This window comes from Strix uralensis, chromosome 10, assembly GCF_047716275.1.
Source record: "Strix uralensis isolate ZFMK-TIS-50842 chromosome 10, bStrUra1, whole genome shotgun sequence".
Taxonomy (NCBI): Eukaryota; Metazoa; Chordata; class Aves; order Strigiformes; family Strigidae; genus Strix; species Strix uralensis.
This window is the reverse complement of record NC_133981.1, coordinates 4544836-4568066: the sequence shown is the minus strand read 5'-3', so window position 1 is coordinate 4568066 and position 23231 is coordinate 4544836. Positions and strand designations below refer to the sequence as shown.

The window sequence follows — 23231 nt, the reverse complement described above, 5'->3', positions numbered from 1 at the left end:
TTGCATCACTTGATAATTCTTGATAAATTAGGCATTTCTCAAACTGAGATTTCATTTATAATGTAGTAGCCACTGTGAAAACGGAGGAAGCTACAGTCCCAGCCCTAGAAAACTGTCAGCCTAATAATTTTTTTATTTTGGAAATGCTATAAAATTCATCTCCCACAGCCTCCTTCCAGCTACTGCTGCCCCAGACATCCCTGGCAGGAAATTTTGTCCCCAGTATCAGAAGCAACTGGTGGGGCTCAGGGATGTTTGACCCACATGGTGTCCCCTACCCGGGGGCATATTGCTTCGTCCTCACATTGTCGTGCCCAGTGTGCCCATCTCCTGTGATCATGCACAGCTTTCCCCATCAGTGTCTGACAAGACGAGGAAATGGTAGCTAACATTCTAAGCAATGCAAGCGTGTATCTGCATTTCTTCTACCCTGATGTGGGTGATATTGATTGGTCTGTTAATGTAAATGTCTTGGCTGTTGTATGTTGCTTTTCCTCCTTATTAATCAATGCCAAATGAGGGGAAAGCAATTTTTTAGGAAAAAAATAAAATGCAGTCAACAGCGATTGAATGCAGCCTGCAGGAATGTGATGGGGCTGTCTGCCACCCGCCAGACATGAGGATACCCACAATAACTGGGGAAAAAGTTGAAACGCTTTATTTTGACATTTTGTATACACAATGTTTGGATTTTTTGTCTCCAAGCAGTGTTTTGAAGGAAGATTTGCCTAAATCTGTTTTTTTGGTTAAGAAAAATGCAGCCAAATGTTTTGTTTGTATCTACTGACACATTTCAGTCAACTGCGAATGTCTTTTTTGGATGTGCAGGTTTTTGTTTTGCCTGGAAAACAAAATGGAAAGAAGCAACTTTAATTTGCAGGCACCTTGAAGTTATTTCTGCTACCTCCAGTTGGGGAGACCTCCCTGTAGCCATCAGCAGACACAAAACACTGAGACATATACATAATATCCAGGATGCGAATACTCCCACTGAACCAATTCACAGGTTGGAAATTGAGCTGGTGCTTAAGTGCCTTGGTGGATTGAGGCTTTAGCAATAACAAATAGTACTAAGGAGCAAAAATGATCAATTAAAGAACTCCTAATGAATCCAAATATCAGTGTCCCTGAGTTGGAAAGGCCAGAAGCTGAAAGGCAGATTAGAGAAGGTGTGAAATCCCCTTGTTTGGTGTTTCTCGCTATGTGGTAGCCACTGCTCTGTGCTGCTGGTATTTCTCAGTGTTTTGTGGTAAAGCTGAAGAGAAGGAAATTACTTGAGACACTATTGCCGCTCCTGTTCATTTCTATTACACAAACAGTAGGGAGAATCCAGATTTTTATTTATGTTCCATGCACAGAATTTAAAAAAAAAAAAAAAAAATCAGGAGGTATCAAACCTTGGAAATACTCATTTGTTTTATGATACTTCTGACAGATTTTGCTATGCAGCCTGGCATTGTGTGAGAACATAATGCATGTAGTAAAGGTGAGCAACTCTTGAGGATGTCCCCACTGATGCCAAGTGGCCCATATGCTGTCATAAACACTTTTTCTTCTTTTTTTTTCATGCTGATCGCAAGAGCCCATTTTGCGTAGAAGATCACATTAGGCTCATTCATTACCTGCTGTGCTGGTCTGTGCATCTGCAGTGCAGCATCTCTGCACTGAGCTTTGGACTACGTCCCTGCATGCTTTCTGATATTCCAAATTGTCTGTTGTGGGTATACAGATCTTCTCCTGTGTGCATCCTGGAACATTCTGCCACAGCAGTAAAAATTGCTCTTAAAGGTGGCTGACCTTTTGGGGAATATTGTTGTTGATAGCTGATATTAGGCTTTATATATATCATCAAGAGAAATCCGTGAAAACTGACATTTGTAGCAAAATTATCACCCCTTGTAGCAGAAAAGAAAGAAACTGTCTGGCATATTATTCTCTATGAGTAAATTTAAAATCTAATGAGAACCACAGGTGTGACACACTAGTGAAATTTTACAGTACCACTGCAAACTTTAATCTTCACTTTTATTTTTCTTGAAAGTCTGTCTTTGTCCAAAAACTAAATTTCAGGCCTAAGGCTACTGAAGACCGTCTTTAAACTTGCCTTGTGATTTTGAGCAATAAATCATGAGAGCAGTGATGTTCAGATGATACATTGCACTAATACATCACAAGAGCACTATCGCTCTCATGATATATTAGTATAATACACTATCAGAACACTATCACTGATGTATTACTCAAAAACACAGTTTTTAACCCTCAAGAATCATCCTCATCTCTAGGCTGAATACACTGAAAGCTGTGGGTAATGGTAAGAATAAGCAATCATATATTTGTTTTTTCTAGGGTAAGCTGTGAAAAGAAAAAAAAAAAAAAGAGTGGTATTCGGAATATTTCATTAACTGAAACATTGTTTTATTCACTGAGCAAATGTTTTTATGGATTGAAGCTAACACGATATAGGTGTGTTTGAATTTGCTTACAAATAGCCTAAGAAAATTTTTTTTGATTTTGGATTTCATTATAGACTTAAGCCATGTTTTGAGAATGTTTCAATGAGGTGCATGAGTTTCAGCTGATTTCCACCTCATCAAACTGAGTTAGGTGCAAGCTCTCTAAACTCTATGTAAAGCATTTGGTACTGTTTCTGATGCAGTCTTTTTTGTTTTGAAAGGATTTAGGCACCATCTGAAAAGATCTGGAGATGCATAAATGTGATCTGTCACTCAGATCATTTGCTGTCTCTCCTCAATGAGGTGTTTGGATTTTTTTCCTGGAGAATTATTCTCAGTTGTGGGTTTTTTTCTCGAAAGAGAGTGAAGGAGAAAGGGAAAAAGATAAAAGAATGCTTTGCAATGTTGTAGCTGAACTTACTGCAGAAAAGCAGATAGATGAGCATTTGATTTCCTAGTAGAGTTTGAGTGTCAAGAATCTTGAATTACCATTCCTATGTGGATGAAGAGACTGTCATAGTCTCTTAATAGAAAAAAAAAATACAGTAATAATACAACATCAAGTTGACAATGTGACAAGTCATATACCTGCTTTCTTGCCCACATTTTTGTTCCTTTTCCCCATATCTCATCAACATTTGTGACAGAAATACATTGCTCTTCACTCCCTCCCATGCCAGGTAGCCCAAAGGTGCCCCTGCAGCTTATGGTCCTTAGCTCTGCTACCCGCCGAGCGATGGCCCAGCCATCAGGAGAGTGACGCTTCTGCTTCAGGCTCTGCAAAACTGGGCTCATAATTCTTGTGCCTTGCAGGTTTGGGACCACTTGGTGCACTGGAACATATGTGGGCACGTGCACCCAGCAGGCACCTCATACCGCTGGGGGCTTCAGTCTGTTATATTTGGGTTGCAACCTCTTGGAAGGAAAAGCAAAACATTAAAGTCTTTTTAAACCCCGTGAAAGACATTGTATTATCCGTGCTGTACAGCTGGGCGAGTGTCCTTTTCTGACAGCCTTTCTACCTGCATGGTCTCTGTTGTGTACCATCAGTTCCTCTATCCCCTAGCCTGTGCAGTGCAGCACTGAGCCCGGGGCTGCCCACTCGCGCTACAGCCATGTCCCATCACAGGCACCTTCTTATTCTTGTTGGTTTCGAAGTCACAACATGCAGCTCCAAGGTACGTTGTCATTTCAAAGCTGTGGCTAAATACATCTCTGACTGACAACTATGAATAATTCCACAGAGCCCCTAAAGTTCCAGGCATTTCACTCTGAAGCTCATATAATACAGCAGAGCTGCTCTCTCATGTTTTTCATCTTTTATATTCTCCAAAGAGTTGAGATATAGTTATAGAACGGGTTAATGTATTTTCCTCCAAAAATAATGCTGTGGGAGCCCCTGCGTGGTTACTTCTATGTGTTGAGAATAACGCTGACGATCCAGAAAAGAAATTCATGAGCTTGACAATCACCATTATTTTGTTTCACATTTTCAGCATGTTCATGTCCATGTGCTCCCAAGGAGGGCCGGAGACTTCAGCAGGAATGATGATGTCTACGAGGAGGTAAGGGCTGAACTCCATTTCTTGTTCAGAGTTGGTTTTGCTGTTAGAAAGTCACCTTAATGATACAGGACCTGCCCTGAGTGGAGGTAGTTAATGGGATCTCTGCATCTTCATTGGGTGCAAAGACCCTGTGATAGCACCAAGACCTATACTGGGACTTCCTTGTGAGCTCTGGGTCAAGCTGTGGTCACACAGTGTCTTGAGAGAGACATCTTTGGTGCCTAAGTCTGTCACCACACACAGAATGAGGTGACATCTCTACCAATAGTTGTATCCTCTTATTTTGAGGGCACAGGAAAAAGAGTGACCACATGGTTAGCCTGTCATGCAGGGAGCAGGTCCAACCCAACTGCTAGCCTAGGGTGCCAAACCTGCCCTTTCCAACAAAGGAAAACACAGGCAGCTCATTACAACTCAATCACAAATTGCCTTCTGTCCTGCTTTTTACAGGGCTCTGCTCAGGCTCTGGACAATCACATTGTAGCCCCAAAGATGAAAATTAAAGAGCAACTATGCATATAGATGTAATATATGCATGTGTGCAGATTGTACAGCAGAGCTGGGGACATAAGCTGTTTCAGTGACTGATTTACTGGCTTTTGTTTAAATGAACAATTATACTCGCATTAAAAAAAGTTTTCCCCAGCTTGACAGTTGTCACAATGAGTTAATGAAAAAAATCTCACTATTGTTAGATTTACGAATGGTTTTTAGTGGGTCTGGTAGGATCCTTTATCTCAAATATGACATCTCCTTCTCTTTCTGAAAGTAATTAATATAAACTTGTTCAATGCTACTGCAATACCACCTGCTTGAAAGAGAATTCATGACGTTTTCTGCTTTTGTATTTTTTCATTTGTGATATATACATGATGACAATTCCCCACTGACAAAAAAGGATAGTTCATTTTAGTTTTCTAATGACTTAAATATGCAAAAGTGGTGAAAAAAGTTTATTATTGACCAGTTACATGAAGCGTAGAGACTGAGAACCCCACTAATAAGGGTAAAACCTTATAATGAGACTGTTGAGCAAGATCAAATGAAAATCCATGAAGGCCATCTTATATGCTGCTGTAGTTAAAACCAGTTAAGTGAGGCAACTTGAAAGTTAACACCAATGGGTTTATTGGAACAGGCTACCCAGGGAAGAGTTGAGTCACCGTCTGTGGAGATATTTAAAAGATGTGTAGATGTGGCGCATAGGGATATGGTTTAGTGGTGGACTTGGCAGTGTTAGGTTTATGGTTGGACTCAATGATCTTAAAGGTCTTTTCCAACCTAAATGATTCTATGATTCCATGATTTTTTCCTTTTCAAATATTTTAAGTGGTTTTAGATGCTGCACCAACCCACAAACTCTGTTTCCATTTCTGTCGTATTTACAATTCCATTTTCTTCTTTTAACACATTTATTTCTCCCTTGTTATGTGTAAATACAAACAGGCAAAACTCCGTTAATGAACTAGACTCTACACTTAATGTTGTTAAATGCAAAAGGCTGACAAATTGGTGAAAAATATTTTTATTTTGTAATTTTCAATTACGGCAATTGTAGGTGTTGCTTTTAGCAGACATAGGAAGCAAAAATATTTAGATATGGATGTGATAATGTATCTTGTAGCAGAAGAATGTATAGCCTCAGAGTCTACCCAGCTATTCTTGAATACCACAGAGCTAACTTATGCTTTTGTACAGACTGTAGCTGAACAAAGATTTCATTTTTTTTTTGGATGCTAGGGGAAAAAAAAACACATTTGATGCTATAAAATGTTTGATGCAAAGTTCTATTGCTGGCTGAATTGGAGGATGGAGGGGCTTGAGCAGTATGCTGTCATAAGTGGATAAACCTATTTTGGAAAATACAAAATGGACAAATTATTGAAAATACAGTTGACTTTGGACATCATTTGGAGCTTATGTCAGTAAGGCAAAAATCTTTTGATATAATGCATCTCTGTGTTGTACCAACTAGACAAATCCCTTTGTCAGGAAGATCTTTTAAAAGGAATTTAGGAAGACATGTAGATCATGGTGGGGCAACAGGCTGAAAACCTATGAGGGATAGAGTACCATTAGGTGAGATGTAGGTGCTGGAGAGAGCTTTCAATCCATCGTCCGTGAAATTTTTACTTAGGACAATCCACAACCTGTTTATAAACGATGCTTTATTCCTGTGTATTTGAGTGATAGATGGGAGTTGTAGTTTAGGCAGCAAAGACCACCTTCCAAAAACATCCCAACAGCCTTTTCCTTGTAGTATGTGATGTGGAGGCTGATCAGCCTCCTTAAACAATTTGTGTAATTGTAAAGCATACCCAGGCTAAATTTTGCATATTGTGGTAACTGGTTTAACTACTGCAGCTAAAGGTTTTACAGCTATTGGGTGTAATTTTCACCGATTCTGGATCTCAGCTCTGGTTCAACACATCTATTGCAAACCCCTATCTATCTGTAAATGCCTTGGAGCTCTCCAGGCTCTGCAGTTGTCATCTGTATATGCTCAGCAGATTGCTGACAAATCCCATTGCTCTGTGAGTGTTTGACAGTGAAAGGAATGCCCAGATGTTGAGACATCAGTCCTCTTAGGAGACTTCTAGAGTTAAGACAGCTAGAAAGTACTTGCAGTCTCTTACCATGTGCTTTATTTCTCCCATTTGGTTTGGGAGTGACCACTCATCTGATTGAAAAGACAGAAGAAAACATATCAGGTTGATCCCTGCTTAGTGTGTTTTACTGGGCTCTGGTATTTTCAGTCTTTTGGCTGTGAGGCTCTGACATAGTCTCATCTAAAGCAACTTTTAAGTGTAAAGAATATACTTAAAGGTAAGGTATATCTTTACCACTTGGTTTTTAATAAGGTTGCTGATGGATAGTAATGTCTGCTGGTTTCTGGGTGTATATTTAGAACCTCAATACTGGAACATTAATTGTAGAAGGGATAAAAGAGGGGCTGACACCTATTTCACAGCATCTTCTCTAAGGCATTTTTTGGTGGAATGCGTCACTTAATATTTTAGGCTTCTGTACCTCAGTGCGTATGAAAGAAGTCACTGATTTTTCTAAGGTGCAGAGAGAATGATTAATAATGAAAAAAAATCTGCGTTGAATGTTTTAAAAGTATTTCCTCTGCATCTTTGCAGGACTATTTCTTGGGAGGATATTTCCCAGGAAGTGTTAGCTATCCACCCTCTGGTCTCAATGTAGTGGAAAGCTAAAGGTATAGTTTTTCAGTTCTTACATTTTTCTTCAATTATGTGAAGCTTAATCCTGCAAGTGTTCACATGTCAGAGTTAAATTAGTCTTACAGGTTTTTTTATAGGATCATGTTTTACTATTGCTGCGTTACTTTTCTCATCTACATCTTGAGTAGTCCTTATTCACTGATTCACTTTATTTCTTGGACAGCAAAACTATGGCAGCTAAATATTAGGAAAACTTTTTGTTAGAATACCTCTTTATTCCTCTATGTTTTCTGTTCAGTTTGAAATAGATTAATATTTTTACATTTATTAATCAAGGAACTTAAAGGCCTTCCTATCAAGGAACTGCCTGCTTTGAAGTAGATGAGTTTTTTGCTATTGTAAGGGCATGTCACAGTAACTAAGATAAGAATTTGGTATGAATGAACATCTTTACTGTAGGACAGCACCCTGTGTTGTTACAGTCAGCACAAGTACTGCAGAGTTGTTGGAGGTCATCGTGTCCAAGGCGTTCAAGAACATTATCCTGAAATGTCTCAGCAGTTTCATACACTCAGCCATCTGCGGGCAGTCCTCATTCAGTGTGAGTTTGAAAAGTCCATAGCACAGCCTGTCCCTGGTCTCCACTGAGTGGTTAGCCATTACTGCAATATAAATAACATTCATCATCCTTTAGGCTGGCAGGTAATAGCTGTACTGGGCCAGAGAGTATGGGGCTTTCTCAGAAAGGAAGACTGAATCAAAAGTCCTCAATACCGCTGTTATGAGTACTGACCTCAATAAGTTAATTTTGAGGCTGACAGACTCAGATGGGTAAGGGCAGCCTGGCCTTTCAGTGAAACCCTGAGCATTCCTGGCCTGCAGTGATGTGTTTTGTGGTGCACACCCTTGTTCCTCCCCAAATTGTGTGCTTCACTTGGTGGTTGCAGCCTGCTATAACAGATGCAGCTGCCACTGCGATGCACATCCAGGGCAGTGCATGCAGGGCAAAGAGTGCCTGTCCATTCACCAGCTTTGCTTTCATGCCCGCTTCATTTCCTCGCCTGTCTTCAGTTCCCAACCTAGACTGGAGAGCACTGAAAATACTGTAAAAGGGGGAAGCATGAACGAGAGAGGTTAACCCAAACCGCTGTGTCTCCATCCCTCGGTTGCCTGCCAGACCTGCATCATGGACCTCTTGTAATGAGTCTGGGTGAAACTTCCTCATGTGAATTGTTCAGTAACTTAAAGATTTTGTAAAACCCAGAAGGCAGCAAAAGAATTCACTTCATGCTGTCCTCCTTCCCCTCTGGCATTCAGGCAAGCAGTGAGAGGGTCACTTAGGAAAAGATATTTTGACTTAGTGATCTCATTCAACACATTATGTTAAATCATTCCAGCAAGAATACCTATTAGTAATCATTTCCAGTTCCAGGGAGGATGAAGGAGGCATTTTGGCATGTGACTAAAGAACCTGCTGGGCTGCTTCTTCAGACTGGCAAAACAGGGAAACCGTGGTGAATTCAGAAGTTTAGTCAAACAAGCCTGAAGTTTAATTCTGTATGAGTGGCTTTGACTGTGACATGCCTTCACTCCGACCTGCAGACAACATCTCCCGTGCTGCTGGGCACAGAGCCTGGTGGAGGGCTTGAAACATGCACAGCTGCACTGAACTGTTTGGGCTGCTTCCTACTTAAAGATAAGGTATATAATGAAAAGATAAATAAGCCCTAATCCAGGTCCTGCTAGATGAAATGGAAAGATGCCCAACAGCTTCTGTGAGCACTGGATTGAACTATTCATGAAAATTAATGGCATGCAGAGCTAATAGGCTGTTCCTTGGCCTCAGAATTATATTGCACCTTCTGGGAACATATTGTAGCCTGCTGGTGGATCAGTCTGCTGCATCTGAACTCCCTTGGGGCCAGACTCTGCTTTCTTTGCACCTTGCATGAGTAAACCCATGGAAAGGGGGGGAAGTAGCACAGAATCTAAATTCGTATATATTTTTTTTCAAAAAAGCTGTTTTTCCCAAAAATCAAGTTTATTTCCCTATCTTCTTCTGATGTGGCAGCAAATAAATTCTTCCCAGTAGGCTGTGGATTTTATCCTGGTCTTGCCAATGTTGCTTTTTCTGACTGAGAGCATCAGAGGAGGTTCTGCTAGCCAAGGAGCATAAGCCTTTCCCAGTTGCTTCACAAGTCTTGTGATATTATAGCGACTCCAGCAGGGCAAGTCAGATTAACTGTGCATGAATATTTCCAATGGAGAGTATTGCAGTAGAAGCTAGAACTGTGCACATAACTATGTTTTGGATTTGGTAGCTGAAAGACAAAAAGTAATTTTGAGTTGACCTGAAACAATTATTTTTTTTTCCCATCAAACAAATTTCCTTTTTGCGTTAAACAGGATGATTTGTTTTCTGGACCATATCTTATCTGATTATGATTTTAAACCCCCTGGAGACTGCTGGCATGCCCTGCAAGGTTCTTTTTTTGTGCCCAATTTTGTGACAAATTTGTCAGTAAGGCCCAGCAGGAATACTGGGAGACATGCTATCGTCACATATATCTCCCTAGATGGAAACCCCACTGTTTATTATATTTTCTGCCCTTTCCAATCCTGTGAGGAATTTCTTATTTTGATACCTGAAATCTCTGAGACATTCCTGTATGCTGCATATGTTGCTGCACTTAGTTTAAGATAGCAGGATATCGTAATCAGATCTGATTAAAAGTCATTTCATTCACTGATATCTTCCATTGGATCTAGAGAAGTGGAATCAGATCAACTATAAGAACAAATTAGAAGTGGTTAGAAGGGTTCCCATTAAGGCAGCCATCCCTCATGATCACACACATGCCCTTTACACCTAGGCTTTGTCTGGAAGGTAATGTACATTTGGCATTTTACGTATCACCGTGTAGTCTCAATGCCCTCTAGCCCAGCTGTCTCTCTGCATTCCATCACTGCTCTTGCTGCTTCTTACCCTTTCCTGCCTCAAGGTTTCTACAATCGTTTTCCTCATAGGTAAAAAATACCGGCTTCCAGAAATCACTTAATTTAGTCTATAATATAGCAGAGACAAATTATTGTGACCATTACAAAAGATCTCTTGGCCCCTTCTGTAGGATGTTTACTGTGTTTAGCTCATGGAGTGTTTGTTCTTTTGCGTCCTTGATGGTAGTTCATTGCCAAGCGACTTAGTGATGAAGAGCCTCCAACCGAAGACAAGTTGCTGATAAGGGGATTAAAGCGAACATGGTCTCTCAGGCCCGTTTACTCTGTCAGTGCTTGGACTTGCTTAGCTGCTCAGGTGCTTCTTGTGAATTCCCATTCCCCGAGGTAAATCTGTCTCCAGACCTCTGCTTATCCTTTGATGCACAGTGTAATCTGAATTCATGCTGGTGGGGAGAACATGCCCCATTAGTATCCTAGATACCTGGCTTTTTGGAATTGATGAGATGGAAAGTAAACAAACCTATCAGGGAGTTGGCATTTTCCAAAGAGAGATTTTTCTTCTCTGAACTAAAATGTTGCCATAAACTTAAAATTAAATACTCCCTTGCATTCTGTTTAAGGTTCAGGATATGGGAGCAGCTAGTTGCTAACCCACAAACCAAATCACAGTGAAATCCAATGGACTGCACAACAGATGACTTCAGCAGTTTGTTCTGCCAATAGCAAGGATTTGGAGAGTCCCTTCTCAATCCATAGGACTGGTTCTGATGTGACCAGTAGCTCACAGTGGTCCAACCTTCTGACCCACATGCAGCTATGTAAAGATGCTATGGTTTTAGCTTGTGATCCCACAAGGAAAGAGCTCTTTGTACCCTGTAATTTGGGGCAGTTCCTTTATCTGCTGTCTTGCAAATGTGCATCACTGTATTCTGAAGCATCAGCTTTGTCCATTGGAGGTTCAAGTACCAGGTACCTGGGAGGTGATCACCTCATAGGAAACACCATCTGAACTGGTTGTTGCTGGCAGCTTCATTGGCTCACCCAGCACTGAATCAGCAGCTTCAGTGATTCAGATGCGATGCTGCCTGTCACTTCCTAAATATGACCTTTGTAAATGAAGGTAAAGGTATATTAATGGAGCCAAGTGTTCTTCCTGGTTGGGAAGTAAATAAAAGTCTGGTGGTATGGGTTTACCAATATCTGCAAGGTCAAGTTAATTTATTTTTTGAGTCAAAAGAGTGAAAGAATATATAGATATGAGAAATAAGCTTTCCGGATATGTGCTTGTATTCTGGTTTTGTTCGTTTTGTGTGTGTGGGGGGAAAGCATGCTTTCTTGCTTTCTTTTTCCTTTATATATTTGCCCACTGTTTTTTGGTGGTGGTTTTTTTTTTTTTTTTCCCTTCTGGGGAAATAAAAGCGTAGAAGGAAGCTGAACTGAAAGAGATTTAGAAAAAACTGCCAATAAGCCTAAAATGGAAAATAGAGAACTGAATGTGGTTTTCAGAAACCAAAATGACATGCTGACAGTTTAAGTTGAAACAAAAATCACCAAACCTCTTATTTAGGCACTTTTAAATACGAAATTGTTTATTAAAATAAAAGTGAAAATTATAAAGTCTGAAGAAAAATACTTCTTTTTTGATAAACAGGTATTTATACATTTGCATACATGTAGTCATACACTTTATGGGCATACAGTTATAGGCATACACATATGGACAGACTGGAGGGCTCAGAAGCACATGGAGTATTTCTTTTGACCCCCTCTAAGTCAAAGAATAATGATGCATTTTTACATCTTCTATTGTAGCATGCTTGTCGTGGTTTAACCCCAGTGGCAACTAAGCACCACCCAGCCACTCACTTAAACCACCACCACCACCAGCCCCCCGAATGGGGGAGAAATTGGAAGAGTAAAAGTGAGAAAACTCCTAGGTTGAGATAAAGACAGTTGAATAGGTAAAACAAAAGCTGCGCAAGCAAAGCAAAACAAGGAATTCCTTCACCCATTCCCACGGGCAGGCAGGTGTTCAGCCATCCCCAGGACAGCCGGGCTCCATCATGTGTAACAGTGACTTGGGCGGACAAAGGCCATCACTCCGAATGTCTGCCCCTGCCTTCCTCTTCCCCCAGCTGTATAAGCTGAGCATGACACCACATGGTCTGGGGTACCCCTTGGTCAGTTGGGGTCAGCTGTCCCGGCTGTGTCCCCTCCCAGCTCCTTGTGCCCCCCAGTCTCCTCCCTGGTGGGGTGGGGTGAGGAGTAGAAAAGGCCTCGACGCTGTGTAAGCACTGCCCAGAGTAACTAAAACATCTCTCTGTTATCAACACTGTTTTCAGCATAAATCCAAAACTCAGCCCCATACCAGCTACTGTGAACAAAATGAACTCTATCCCAGCCACAACCAGCACAATGCTACAGCTGTGTGGGTTTTATTCATAAACTTAGTGTTTGCGGGAACTTGTGGACCTTCTATTTTCCACAGAAATGAATGGGATTTGAGCATCTACATCTTTGAGCAAGAACTGATTATGTCATGTCTTTGCTCAGTATCTCTGCTACAACAATCATCAGTGAAACAGTTAACAACATTGAAATATAAATTGCCATTCTTGAGGCTCCAGAGTTGACACTTTTCTGTTACCAGCTCGCTGTGGTTTCACAGTTAACACCTCACCTCTTTCTGTAGAAGACAACACTTTACATTACAGCTTGTGGTCTGGCAAAAATGCTACAGAGTTTATCATAGGCACGTCTCAGTTTCATGCATTTAAAACAGTAGCTAAAAAATTCATTGCCAAAGATAGATCAGACCCTGTTCTATACCATCATTGCCATATGTTAAGAAGGACTTAATGTGCATAAGAGGCAAAGGTACAAAATTATTTTAGGTTAAATACTGCAGGAATATGACTTCCCTTTCTAGAGGCATTTGCTCAAAATTATTTTCTTCTCTTTTGGACCCTGATGATGCAAGTACACAGGCCAGTTCCTGGGATAGCGAGGGCTCAGATCTCCTGTGGGCAGATCTGGCGAGGGATTAAGCCCATTCGATATCAGGAAGAAGGCTGATGGTAAAATGAGTACAGAATGAGAGTGGACATTAGCTTTTGTTGTAATGATTTTGCCGCGAAGGTAGTCCAGTGAAACCCCAGAGCTGTTCCCATGCTGGGAAAGAAAATGTTTACTTCAGTTTCAGGAAGGAGATTTTAGCAAATCATTGCAACAGAGTGAAAATTTAGTTTGACAGAGTGTCAGGATAATTATACACAATTTAGTTTTGTTTAAATATGTTAAGCACCATTGTTTCTTTCCCATGTTAAGGATTGACTTGAGTGCTAGGTTGTAGCAGTTTTCCTTAATTGCTTTAATCCTTGGCCTTAAGAAAATGAATACTTTAAAATTACACTTGTTAAGTACACTGCTAATGAAGAAAAGGCTTTAGCAATCTTTGGCAGACCAAAACTGTATGTAAAAAAAAGAGAAAGCGAAGAGAAAAAAAAGAGAGAGGGAGAAGCTAATCACCAAACCATTTTGTTAATGCTTATTTTAATCATCCTGCCTGCCCTTCCTGGCAGACAGAGCCATTAGGCTACAGAGGCAGGAGGCAAGCTATCACCGTCAAATGGCGCTGATGTTGAGAATTGGGCCCAGGAGTACAATTTGACTTGTCAGTTTATATAGACATAAAGCTTCATTGTTGTGCACAGACACAACTGGCTTTTTAAAAGTCTATTTCCCTCCTGATGATGTGAGAATCTGCTCCCCTCTCTCCTACTGTTCTCCAGCCCTCAGATTTATTAGATAGCATTTATAACCCTGCACAGGGTTTAGTGGTACTGCAGGGCCAGGTGGGCCTCAGCACAGCCACGAACCGACCACAGCGACCACACTGCCCAGCTTGGAGCCACAAGGTGCCCCTCGGGCTGCAGGGAGTGAAGAGCTTAAACTCCCACACTGGGTGATGTCTTGTTGCAGGGAGCTTTAAAATACCTATATCACTGCAAAATTCTCTGTGGACTTAAGTGTGTGCTTTAAAACACATGGGATGCTCAGAAGAAGAGAGGGACTAACAGTCCCTCAAGTTTCCTTAAGGGGCAAAAATGAAACATCTCCAAAATTTAATTAATTACTGGAAACCTATGATCTATTTTCAAAAACAGCTCATGTTGCTGTTATCCATATATAGGAAACTTCTATCTTTCTGACAACCAACTTGTGAGCTAACGACTTCTTTTGGCTGAAAATGCCTCTCCATGTTGTGGAGAGCCACTGAAGGGGTTTCAAGTAGCACAGTGCAACGTTTTCCCCAAATTTCACCTCTTGCATTCTGCAAAATGGAGAAAGTGTTTATTGGTGCCCACATTAAGCAGCGGCATTTACTGCTTCAAGAAAAAGTAAGCTTCAAAATCCCGCTTGACTGAGTTGCAACCTAATTATAGCTACCCAAGCGCAGATATTCCAATAACCAGGGAAAGCAGGGAAATAAGGCAGCCTTTGTTCCACATTGCCCAGACAGTTGCAGCATTGTGTACAAGGCTGGCAAAGAACCCCTTCCTGCATTTAATTGCAAAAACTGATTATGAGTTTGGGGTAAACATATAAACAAATCCAACTAAACATTTGTATCTCCATTTTGACTACATAAATTACATCTGTGTACTGGCAATTTACTTCTAGGGATTGTAATATCTGCAGAAGTGGGCAGGTATCGCAACAAATAGAGTTTTTAATGGAAGGCCTTTTTTTAGAATATTTTTTTTCTTGCACAATCACTTTTTTCCCCTTTTTGTAAGGAAAAAGTCTATTGTCATTCATTACATTAGTGTCTTTGAAGTAGCAAATGCACACAACCGCCAGATCACATACAGCATGGGAGTTATGCAGGGTTTTCTTCAGCTGAAGCATGATTGTGAGCAGTAATTGAGATTAGCTCCCCAGAAGGGACTCTACTCTCCTTCTGATTTTTTTCTCAGTAAAATAGTTGCACTTAATGCATTTACGAGTAGGCTCTAAGTGCTAGCATACTTTCTTCCCGTACCCCTGCCATTTCTGTGGCAGTCTTACTGAAGAAATAACAATACATAAAGCTGCATAAACACTTAAGGTCTTAGGTGTCTGCTTCCACTGGCACTTCCAAATTTTCTATTTGAAGATAATTTCATTTCACACTTTTATATCTGAAGTACCTGTTTTTGAAGACCTCAGAGTATTTTTTTTACATATGTTAATTAAGTTTCTTAGCAGCTCTGTGAGTGCATTAAGTAATAGTACTTGCAGGTACAATGTAGAGAGGTGAAGGGACATTGTGAAGTTATGGAGTGAGTCAGGGTAAAGCTGCTGAGTGCAGATACATCCATGAACCTCTGAAAAAGCAAAAGGAAGGAGGTGGATTGATCACCCACCTACAGCTACATGGAGTAATCCAACACGTGAAATTCATGCTTCCTTGTAGGAAACTGTGGCCCTAAGGCAGTCATTAGATATGCTGGGATGCGCTTCCCAGCTTTGAGCAACATTGAAAACTTGGATGACTCTAAAGAACTTTGCTTCAGCCTTTTTCTGAAGAATAATACTGCTGGCATTTACAGAGTCAGACTGTCACCTGGGAATACTCTGGCTTGATTCAACTAAGCCCTGTGAGCTGTAGCAATTGCTACTCTCTGAAGGTGGACACCTCAGGTATTTTAACAAGAGGTGACAGGTTCACCCACCTGTGTGGTTTTACTAGGGCTGGGTGTCTCCTAACAAATGCTTAGGGAAAACATTATAAGAATGAACACATATATGGAGTGTCCCAGCTCTTCTTGCTCTAGAAAGGCGCATCCAGGGAGTCCTTTGCCATAAATGGATTCTCAGGTGGAGTTTTCTAAAAAAAGGATGAGCAAAACAGCCAGCACCTTGCCTGCCATTAACTTTCAACAAGAGTCAGATGTCCAAATGCCTTAAAGGCTTTAGAAAAGCCAACCCTTTATGATTCTGTATGAGGTTGTGGTGAGCAGTATTGACTCTCAGTAGGATGTTATTGGCATGTGATTTTCTCCTCTCTTCTTGCAGAAGGGCATGAGGCAGATTTGCCCTCTGCTGCATGTGAGCAGAAGAGCTTTGGACTGATGTATCAGCACTTCGTATTTCTGGGTTGCTCTCGTGAACATGTGCAGAACCAAAATAACAGTAGAACAAGGACTGTTTCCAGGTTAGATAATGTGCTCCATTGATTAACATCCTTTACTCCACTTTTAAGTGTGGTAAACATAATGAAGCTGAGAACAATTTGGTGTTTTTCCACCACTTTTAGCAACCTTTTGTCATTATAATCTGCTGATATTTCTTCTGTGGTACTACCTGGTGATCCTTTTTACGCATCTATTACTGTTGCTTCTTCTCAAGAAATAAATTTGCTGAGAGTAAAGAAAGTTGCTCATTAGGGCAATGTAATTAAAGGAAAAGTAGACGTCATGCCAAGTTCTGTTTTCTCTACAAAGCGCCACCTTGGAGATTGCCTGAAACTCAATTACTCGTTGCTATGCTTATTAGGGAGAACAATGTGCTGAAATGATCCCTACTCCTAATAACCTTGTTTTCTACATGTGAATCATGTTAATACTTTTTTCTTTAGTGCCTTAATCACCATGTATAAAATGGGTCTGTTTCTAGAGGGAGAATAGGGAAGGTGGGCCACGTGGTGGGTGTTCTCTGAATTGCCATGCTCCGTGGAGAGTTTCTTGTTTCCTGCTGGTCCACAGTCATCTTTGTTGTTTTCTTTTAATTACATGGAACAGCATTTATGAGCAAATTACATCTTGATAACCAGTTTTCCTCTGGTGAAATGAAAGTGTTCTCCTCTGCCTTGCTTCCTTCCTTTGGGGGAAGGAGTATGCAGTATCTTCCATGTCTCAGTTTCTTCTGCCTTACCCCGTGGTTTCACCAAGACAAGTAACTTCCGCAAGTTAATGGCAGCCTTCTGCCATTAACACTTCCTAAATAACCTTGTTCCAATAACTATTCCAGTGGCCATCTTTCCCCAGCATGCAACCCTGATATCTTCCTACTGTCCTCCTATTATGGTGTCGTCAGCTTCTGTGAACAGGCTGCTCCTGTGGGGAAATTGCCCGAGGTTCAAGCTCTGTGGTGGCCAAACTCATCTGAGTACCAGTAAGTTCCCCTGAAATTCTCGGTCAAAAATGTCACAAGCAATCATAAAATAATTGTGAGCAAACCTCACTTTTGATCAGAATTGTGGATGGAAGTGGCTGAATGTTGAAAATATCTAAGAGAGAGAGAGAGCGAGGTCATTTGTTCATAAGTAAAAGAGAGATGAGCTCAACTGAGAAAACTTTGCTCAAAGTGTGGAGCAAAGAACTGGAGAAATGTAATGCTATTCTCTCTTTGGTGCATGTCTGTGCATATGAAGAGGAAGCTAGTCTAAGTACCACCAGTGTCTTATATATCGTGTAAACTACCAACTATATGAATACACTGTTCCTAAAAAATGCTCTGTGATTTCATCTTAGAAGGAAATGCAGGGCTGTATAGTTAGCTATTCCTTCTCCCTCTTTCATGTCCACATATTTCAATTCTTTTATGTAGAGCACAAGGGGACATGATTGAAAAGGAAAATCCTACCCTTTGATGTTTATTTGTTGCATTATCCACTTTTCATGGCTCTATTATTTCATAATCCTATTGAGCCATTCATCGCTGAGTGGAAATCTCCACTGCTGTCAGTAGGGAATTTCTGCCTCTAAATCACATATTTTGGCCCCTGTTACTTAACTCGGGGCCAGATTATCAAAACTGTTGAGCACCAGCATTCCAATGGCTTAGCACCTCCCAGTGAGGACAGATTTTCAAAACTGCTCAACACAGAGCAGTTCCTGTTGTGACCCTTTAAGGACAGGTTTGCAAAAGAACTCAGCAGTTCCCTTTCACCAAGGAGCTGAGTCCTTTCCAATATCTGTCCAGCTTTGTTTAGCACCGAGCTGGAAGATGAGGACTTTTGAAAATATGGCTTTTAGCAAACTCTCTGATATGGAAAATATTAAGTTACTTCAGGAAGGACTTGAAACAAGTGTCTGAGAAGAGACAAACCTCCATGTTTCAAGACATGCCAATTTTTATTGACTGATAGAGAGGCTGGGAGAAAATTTTGGATCTGAACAGGTTTTCCCATAATTGCCCACTAGGAGGTTTCCTGCGCATTCCCCAGTAGCAGCTGCCAGGCAGGATGCTGGAGCATAGCACTGCTGTGCTGAGGCAGCATGGCAATTCCTGTGTTCCCAAAAATGCATTCACTTAGCAAAATGTGATTTGCAAGCAAAGTGGCACAAAGTAGCCATTATTCCTCCACCGTCCTTCCCGGGGAAGAAAAAAGAAAATAAGAGAAAAGAAAATAAAGAAAATAAGGGAAAATAAAATAAGAGAAAATAAGAGAAAAAAGAAAAGAGGAAAAGAGAAAGGAAAGGAAAGGAAAGGAAAGGAAAGGAAAGGAAAGGAAAGGAAAGGAAAGGAAAGGAAAGGAAAGGAAAGGAAAGGAAAGGAAAGGAAAGGAAAGGAAAGGAAAGGAAAGGAAAGGAAAGGAAAGGAAAGGAAAGGAAAGGAAAGGAAAGGGAAAAGAAAAGAAAAGAAAAGAAAAGAAAAGAAAAGAGAAAAGTTCATTCGCACCTTATAAAAATGGATTGAATTTTTCTTTTCAAGATTTAAATCCAAGATTCCCCTTCCATCCCTGATGTGACTAGCAAGAAAAATCTGTGCACAACAGTCTGCAGTCTGTGTAACTTGGGAAGTTTATGGGTTAATAGGTGAGTGTTAGTTCTTGACTTGGAAGTTATTGTCGGCAGTTGGTAATGGAGAATGTGATGGGGAGAGGGTATTTCAGTGTATAAAAATGCAAGATTTCAGGCTTTAACCCTAGGCAACACTTGAGCATCTTGGAAGGTAGTTCTGATAAACTTTTGTGTTTCAGTAAACTGAAACTGCACGTCTTGCATGTGTCTGCTGGAAGGTGGGTGTTTCACTCCCACATGGGAGGAGGCAAAGGAACACTAAAGCCTCAGCAGCCAATTTGGGATGTGGCACAGTCCAATGCAAAACAGCCATTTGTTTTTGATCTCTGGAGCTGCACGAAATACCTATAGAGCCTTGGCACATCTTGCCTTCAGTCCTCTGAGGCCCCCTGTGAACTTAGGATCAGTTTTTCCTTTGGTTATCCAGCCTCACTTGCATTTGGTTTCGCTTCAACATAAGTACTTTTTAAAACACTGAAATCGATGAAAAAAGAAAATAAAGCAAAGGGGGAGCAGGCTTGGTAAAAGCCCTTATTGTTGTTACAGGACTGTGCAGCTTCTGTGATTATCCCTTGCCTTGTTCAGCAGTGTATAATTTAATGATTGCATCCAGGGCATGCTATTAACTTTCGTTTCTACTTCTGCAACCCCAAAGCTCATTCATTCTTTTTACTATTCCCCACTTGACGCGTGTGTATGTCTAGGGGGAGGGCAGTGGCTAAAGAAGTGTTATGTATTTCATATCTTTGCTTCATCTGCCACATTATAGCAAATGACAGTTGATTAGGTCTTTCTATAGATCATTACCAATTGTTTTCTACCTTGCAGATACTGCTATTACAACAAATCTATCATATCCTAGAGATCCTATGCAGCTTGTTATTTCTGCGTGATTTATTACACTCGCAGTAGAAATGTTGTTAGCGAACATTGGGGAAGCAGTGAATATATTGAGAAATATCAATGTATCCTCATGTTCTGGCTTGCAGTGACAGTCAGTGATCCATCTCACTGACACTTACCTTGTTAACATTTTGATCAGATGGCAAATTTGTCATTTTTCATGGTAACAAGTATAAGTTTGTACAAGAATTGCAGAAACATGGGAAAGATAAAGGGCCCCTCTCTTAGTTTTTCCCAGTGTGATGTAATCAGTAATCTTTCTGGAAAATGAAATAATTACTTTGTGAAAAAGCTTATCCACTTGAAAATGTGCCACTGTTAGAAAGCTCAGATTTCTCTTCATTTGAGGATTGAATAAGTTCTCTTTGCAGCCATTACTGACACTTTGATTAACACACCAAACCAACATGAAATGATAATATGGAACGAAAAGGTTTAGTCAGATTTCCTCTCCTTGATTGGAGTGGGGAACACAAAGATCTTGCAAGTAAAAGTGAAGTCATCATCTCTGGAAACAACAGAGTACAAAATACTATAAACACAATGTTGCAAATTTCTCCTAATCCTCACAGTCAAAGCTCGCTCTCAGCTTGGCTGTTGGCTCTGCAGCTCTCCCCTTCTAAAACGTGGGCATGAAAACTGCTCAAAGCACAAGAGGGCTACACAGGGGGAAATTACAGCCCCTAAGGTAATAGAGTCATCTCAAGGTACCAGTGACTAATCTGCTCAGCCCATGGACATAGGGTAGGGGGCAACAAAAAGAGTGTGATATTGCCTCTTGGACCAATATAGCCATTCACCATCTCTGTGCATGGTGTTAATAAGGGCTTGTCCATGTGAGGTATTGTGTAGGGCAGCACTGATACAAAATCAGCCTAGACCGAGGATGCGTGCATGACTCAAGCTTCAGGTCAGGACCAAACCAGACTCAAACCAACAGAAATAGCCCTTCTTCCTTGGGCTTGCATGAATTCAGCAGCTGGAAGTTGCTTTCATTCAATTATTCTCTTTCCGTTTCATCCATTGAAAACTTCTTGGCTACACTATTTGAAATATCAGGGAGCCACAAATGGGAAGAACCCAATGTAACCTCTCAGTCAACATAATGGAAAAAACAGAGGCCAAACAAACAGTTCTTCATTTTAACCTGATAGCTTAAAAAATACAGGCTATATATGGCAGAAGAGTAGGTCTTGAGAGTACTTGGACTAGAGTTTTGTTGAAATTATACAGCTTTTCATTCTCATCTTCACCTCAATGACCAGGGAGATCTGATCCTCAGCTGGGTTTGGTTTTATGTTGTTGCTGCTTTTCTAACTTTCTTTATAATGCACTGTCAGGATGTAAATGCTTTGAACATGTTATTAGAAAGGCTCAGATTGTATTCAGAGAACGCACATGGAAACTGAAAACTGCTTCAGTTGTGTCACTTTGGTCATAACAGTGCAGCTTTGAATTGTTTAATTCTCCTAATGTTATGCATAGCAATGCAATAGTTCAGGCACCAGAGAACTTGAGCAGTGAGTCTTAACACTCTGCAGCAATTCGAGAAAGCACAATGTCATCTCCTAGAAGGCCTAATTGTTATGATTAATATTTAGCATAGGGAAGTCTGTGTGGAAGGGCACAAGTTACATCTGCTTGCTGAATTGAATGCATTACTGATTTTTCATTTCCTTTTATTTTTAGCATTCTGTTGAATAGCAGAAAATGTATGAGTACATATTTGCTGTAGCAATATCTCTTGGACTTAAAGGTTCTTCCTCTTAAAAAGCCACTCTTCGGATGCCTGTTCCAAGGGAGCACATTTGCTGCTTGCTGAAGCATGAGCTGAGGATCTCTAAGAAGAGGGACATTAAGTGCTCCAGAGTTGCAGCTGCACCAGAGTGCAGAGACCAGACACAGGAATAGGGCTGATAAGGTGATGGGAGACAGGAATGAGCTCAGGCAGGTGGCAAGGGGCGGGTTTCCTTCCTGAAACCAACTGCATCAGGGCATGTCACTGATGTATCAGGGCCTGATTGCACCATCTTTCTTTTTAATATTACCACACCATAAATACAACTGCCTGATAATTCTGGTCACTTAATAAGTGCTTCTTCTCACTGAAAACAAAGCGACTTAATTAAAAAGGAGGAAAAATACTTAATTTCCAGCAAGTATTGCTGAAGGAAGTTGGACAAAACATTTTCTGGGAGAAGAACTAATAGTGAAACAGGTGTAATGAGAATAGGCAGTGCAGTAAGTTTAAGAGAGCTGGTTGACAAGATATTGCTGCAATTTTTCTTTAAGATCACACAGAGAGCTGACAGATTTCTCTAGGTCTTGGTGACATTCATATAAAAAAAGATTCCTAAATCACCAGCTGAAATTTTGGACAATGGTTTCTGATAAAGGGACGTCGGAAAGCTTCACCTTCTGAAATTGGTGACTCATTTACCATTATCTCCATTGAACAGCTGAGAGCTTCCCTTTAGGAAGAGAGATGAAAAATTATCTTCTGAATGTACCATATTGCTTCCGATTCCAGAGAGGAGAAGGGAATTAATGTTGAGGATGGTGTTGCAGTAATTAGTTTCAGATGCAACGGGCTGAGAGTAAATCCCAACAAAGCAGCAAGCAGGGGATTCACCAGCAGAGCAGCTGGAGGGTGGTACTTTTTTTTAGAATGTGCAATCAGTGTTGTTCATCAGTGTTTTGCTCCTTAATAATTAGAGCTAGATTTAAAAAAAAAAAAAAAAAAAAAAAGCAGAGCAGATTATTGCTGAGAACTCATTTATGGCTGTATCAGGAGTTAATGTTAAACTCTGAAGGTGGTTAACACTTTTGACTGAGATAGCATATGGGGGTGGTTAGTGCCTGATCGTGGGAATGTGGACCACCAGCTTCTGTTCAGTGCATTGGGAGCTGAGGACATCTGTGCTCACACAGGCTCCTTGGAGTCCAGTCCTGTTCCTACTTAAACCAGTGTGAAGATATATTAAGCTTGATTGGCATTAAACTGGGCTCTTGAATTAAAAATTCTCCAGGGAGTACACATGACATAGCTGAACCCTCTCTTTCCTCTTTATTTATTTATTGGGCTGTTGGCATCTCACTTTTGCTGTCATTGATACAGAGAAATTTCCTGGGCCTGAGTCTTGACCCACTCGTGTACCCTGTATTATCAGACCATGGGATTTGCTAGTTCTTGGCAGAAGAGTGTATTATCAGACTGCGTGTTACATGCTGGCAAATTGCACCTCTGCCTCTCTTAGGAGTTTTGTTCAGTCATTTAGGTTTTACCTATTTCTAAAATATGTTTTTAACTGTCAGCCCAACTTGTTTGGGTTTGTAAGGAATGAACAATTATGCTTGTCCACAAATTTCCATGAA

The 23231-nt window shown here is 40.7% G+C and overlaps 1 protein-coding gene across 7 annotated transcripts in view; it reads left to right on the top strand.

Moving 5' to 3' along the window:
• The window catches only part of FHIT (fragile histidine triad diadenosine triphosphatase), a 622267-nt gene that overhangs the window by 527644 nt on the left and 71392 nt on the right, over positions 1 to 23231 (top strand). For all 7 annotated transcript variants that reach the window (XR_012630211.1, XM_074878818.1, XM_074878821.1 and 4 more), the window contains one exon: positions 3953 to 4021. Coding sequence is in view for 6 of the 7 variants with exons in the window: in XM_074878818.1 (XP_074734919.1) it covers positions 3953 to 4021 (69 nt within the window). In the remaining variant the exon portion in view is untranslated. The remainder of the gene's footprint in view (positions 1 to 3952; positions 4022 to 23231) is intronic.